Here is a 3,132-nt window from a genome sequence, read left to right as displayed (position 1 = left end):
TTTGAATCAAAAGTACACAAACATCAAAGCCCCACAATTTGCCAAAAGCTGGAAAATCTCAACATCAGCATGTATTTTATTTTTAAAAATTATCAATGTAATTAATAATGTTCGCAGCATTTTTTTTCTCATTATTTTTTTTAATTGTGTGACTAAAAATTTTAATCAATTTCTTAAAAGAGAGCTAAACTTGAAAATTATTTTTAATAAAAAATATTTTTAGTCTTCCAAATAATCAAACTTACTAAACAATTTGTTACTAAAAGCAAAATAATTGGCTTAAACATAAATTTAATTACACTTAAAAGAAAATTAATTATGATTAAACTATAATATTTAGCTTTAAATTACTTAAAAGGTAATTTTGCGCTATAAGCAAAAATTGCTAAATATTCCTAATAGAAATTCTATGGGAAAGGCTTCAAAAAGTATCATTTGGATTATTGTTTTCCACTGAAATTTATATAAGTGCAAAAACAAATCTGGACTGAAGATTGAGAAATATTTTCATATAAAAAATATAAGTGAATTTATTCATTTTAAGAAATAATTTTCTTGTAGATAGAGACTTTTTTATGTTAATTTCTTTTTATTTAACTTTAAGCCTTATTTGTGCTATAGATTTCATCACAACATAAAGCTAAAAATTCAGTTAAAAAAAAAAAAAAACTAATGCCATTTTTCTAATAAAACCACATAAATTTCGATCAAAAAACTCATGATGGAAATTTTTTACCCACGCCCATATAAAACTGCTATAGACAAAACATCTTTGGCAGCCAAATACCAAAAACTCTTTTTTTAATATGATATATGCAGCAGCCCCTCTTGCAGCATTTTTTATGCATTAAATAAAAAGAAAACCATTCTCTCTCTCTCTCTCTCTCTCTCTCTCTCTCTCTCTCTCTTTCTCTCTGAGATATGTGTGGGAACAAGTATTCCCCACTAAGAACATAGAGAAACATTCCTTGCAGCATCTAGCAAGGTTCATTAATAGAACTGCTCCTGTATTGCCGAGATCAAACACAACAACCAAAAGACCCTTGCATGGATGCTCAATGGACTACGCAGGTAACTAACTAGAAACTCAAAGATCTGATTTTTATATCATGTTCTATCTTTTGGCCTCAATTTACTCCATCAAATTTAAATCTTTCAACCTTTTGTAGGGTTTCAAGGCATGAAAATTTATTCTTTAGATCTATAGATGGTAGAAGGAAGGAAGGATTCGTTTTAACTTTACCAATCTCTTGATGACCAGTTTCATCCGCCTTTCCTCTCCCTCTCTCTCTCTCTCTCTCTCCTTTTTCATTTACCTTTAAACCTGCTCCCCAATCAAGGCCTTCAATCCTTTAAAGCAGTTCACTTTTCTTTTCCATTAGCTTTTTTCCTCCTTTCTCTTCCATCTCATCTTTTAAGCTTTTTTCCTAAAAAGCAAGAAGTGGCATGAAAAGGGTAGTATATAGCTAGTCTTGTTCTTTTGATGTGCAAAGTTAAAGAGTAAAGACATACATCTCTTTCATCTTTATCCTTCTTTTCCTTTAAATATGTTGTACATGTACTTTAATATCATCAGGGAATAGGAGTTGTGAAGGAAGTAGAGATCAGCAACACAAGGCAGCCACAACTCCAAGCTGAGAAGAGAGTGAGGCCTTACAAAGAGCAATCATTAAATTGTCCAAGGTGCAATTCAACAAACACAAAGTTCTGCTATTACAACAATTACAGCCTCAGCCAGCCAAGGTATTTCTGCAAAACTTGTAGGAGGTATTGGACTGAGGGTGGATCCTTAAGAAATGTGCCAGTTGGTGGCGGCTCAAGGAAGAATAAGAGATCTTCTTTAGCTAATAACTCTTCTTCAAACCCTACTACAATGACAACATCATTGGTTTCTTTGACTTCGCCAAATCTACAGCCTACTGAGCCCATTCCCACTGTTCAAATCCCTATTGCAAGCTCCAAATTTTACCAAGGATCAGGTCAAGACCTGAACCTCTCTTTTCAGAACCAAAGTTTGGCTCATCATGATCAGCTTGGTGCTGCTTCTGGTTCTATCTCAGCTATGGAGCTGCTGAGGAGTGGAATCTCTGCAAAAGGATTCGCACCTTTTCCCGCTGCACCAGGATCAGTTTTTGGATCTGGGTTTGGGTTTCAGGAGCTCATGAGGCAATCTAATTTGAAGCTTCCATTGGATCATCATGGTCGGTTTAGTGGAAGCATGCATCAAATGCAGGAGGGAGGAGGTGGTAGATTACTGTTTCCTTTTGAAGATTTGAAGCAAGTTCATGTGAATAATGGAGGACATGAAGAAGAGGATAATGGAGTTGTGCAAGAACAAGGGGATCCTGGTTTGTTTTGGAATGGAGCGAATGGACGTGGAGGAGGAACATGGTAATTAGAGATGAGCTCGCCAGTACAAAATAATTATGTGGTAAGTTGAAGATTGACAATGAAATATGATGAGATCGAACATGTTTGCTTTTGTTTTGTTGTACTATTCTATATGATAATGTTTGGTTTGTGTTTGAAGTTTGATGCTCAGAAATGGAGCAGGTTTGATAAGGGTCCATGAGATTTAAGTCAGATCTTCCATTAGTTATCTCCTCCATTTCTTTTTGAGCAATCCTTTGGGCTTGATGAAGCTTCTTAGAGGTAGGCTTCAGTAGAAAATTTGTTAATTATCCGGGTGGGATATGACACAGGAGGCTTAGAATGTCCACTGTGTTTGCTTTTCTTTTCTTTCTTCCTACAGGTAGTAGGAATTGCATTTTGGCCTGAATTGTGTCGTTTCCAATGAATCACTACTCATGCATTATATGTATACAAATGTTATATATGTGTATTTCTGACTTTTCTCATAATTTCTGCAATTTGCTATCAGTCTGACATTAATGCTCAAATACTCTTTTACCACAATCCCATATATATAGTGGCAATAAAGTTAGTGTGGAAATACTTCTACCACCTTATAATCAACATATTTTCATCACTACATATGTACAATATGTCATAAATAAATATGATATTGGCTTATCATCTTACTTTATCACATACAACATTCACTTCTCATATATTTATTATTTAACCTATTTTTGAGGAATGCATACATACTCAACTATAAGATCAACATAT

General features: G+C 34.1%; 1 protein-coding gene across 1 annotated transcript; it reads left to right on the top strand.

Annotated features, from left to right (window-relative positions):
• The first annotated feature begins 854 nt into the window (after positions 1-854).
• On the top strand, positions 855-2,861 carry LOC110111928 (dof zinc finger protein 2). Its single transcript, XM_020844003.2, has 2 exons — positions 855-1,071; positions 1,577-2,861. The coding sequence occupies exons 1-2, from the start codon at positions 1,048-1,050 to the stop codon at positions 2,393-2,395; spliced, it is 843 nt and encodes a 280-aa protein (XP_020699662.1). The 5' UTR covers positions 855-1,047; the 3' UTR covers positions 2,396-2,861.
• Positions 2,862-3,132: the final 271 nt, after the last annotated feature.

This window comes from Dendrobium catenatum, unplaced genomic scaffold (genome assembly GCF_001605985.2).
Source record: "Dendrobium catenatum unplaced genomic scaffold, ASM160598v2 fragScaff_scaffold_1638, whole genome shotgun sequence".
Taxonomy (NCBI): Eukaryota; Viridiplantae; Streptophyta; class Magnoliopsida; order Asparagales; family Orchidaceae; genus Dendrobium; species Dendrobium catenatum.
The sequence above is the reverse complement of the archived record's forward strand: the minus strand, read 5'-3'. Positions and strand labels throughout refer to the sequence as shown.

Excerpts from the sequence above, each read along its gene's own strand:
- LOC110111928 (XM_020844003.2), top strand. The coding sequence starts at position 1,048 with ATGGATGCTCAATGGACTACGCAG. Across the intron at positions 1,072-1,576 it reads ATGCTCAATGGACTACGCAG|GGAATAGGAGTTGTGAAGGA; the intron begins GTAACTAACTAG and ends TAATATCATCAG.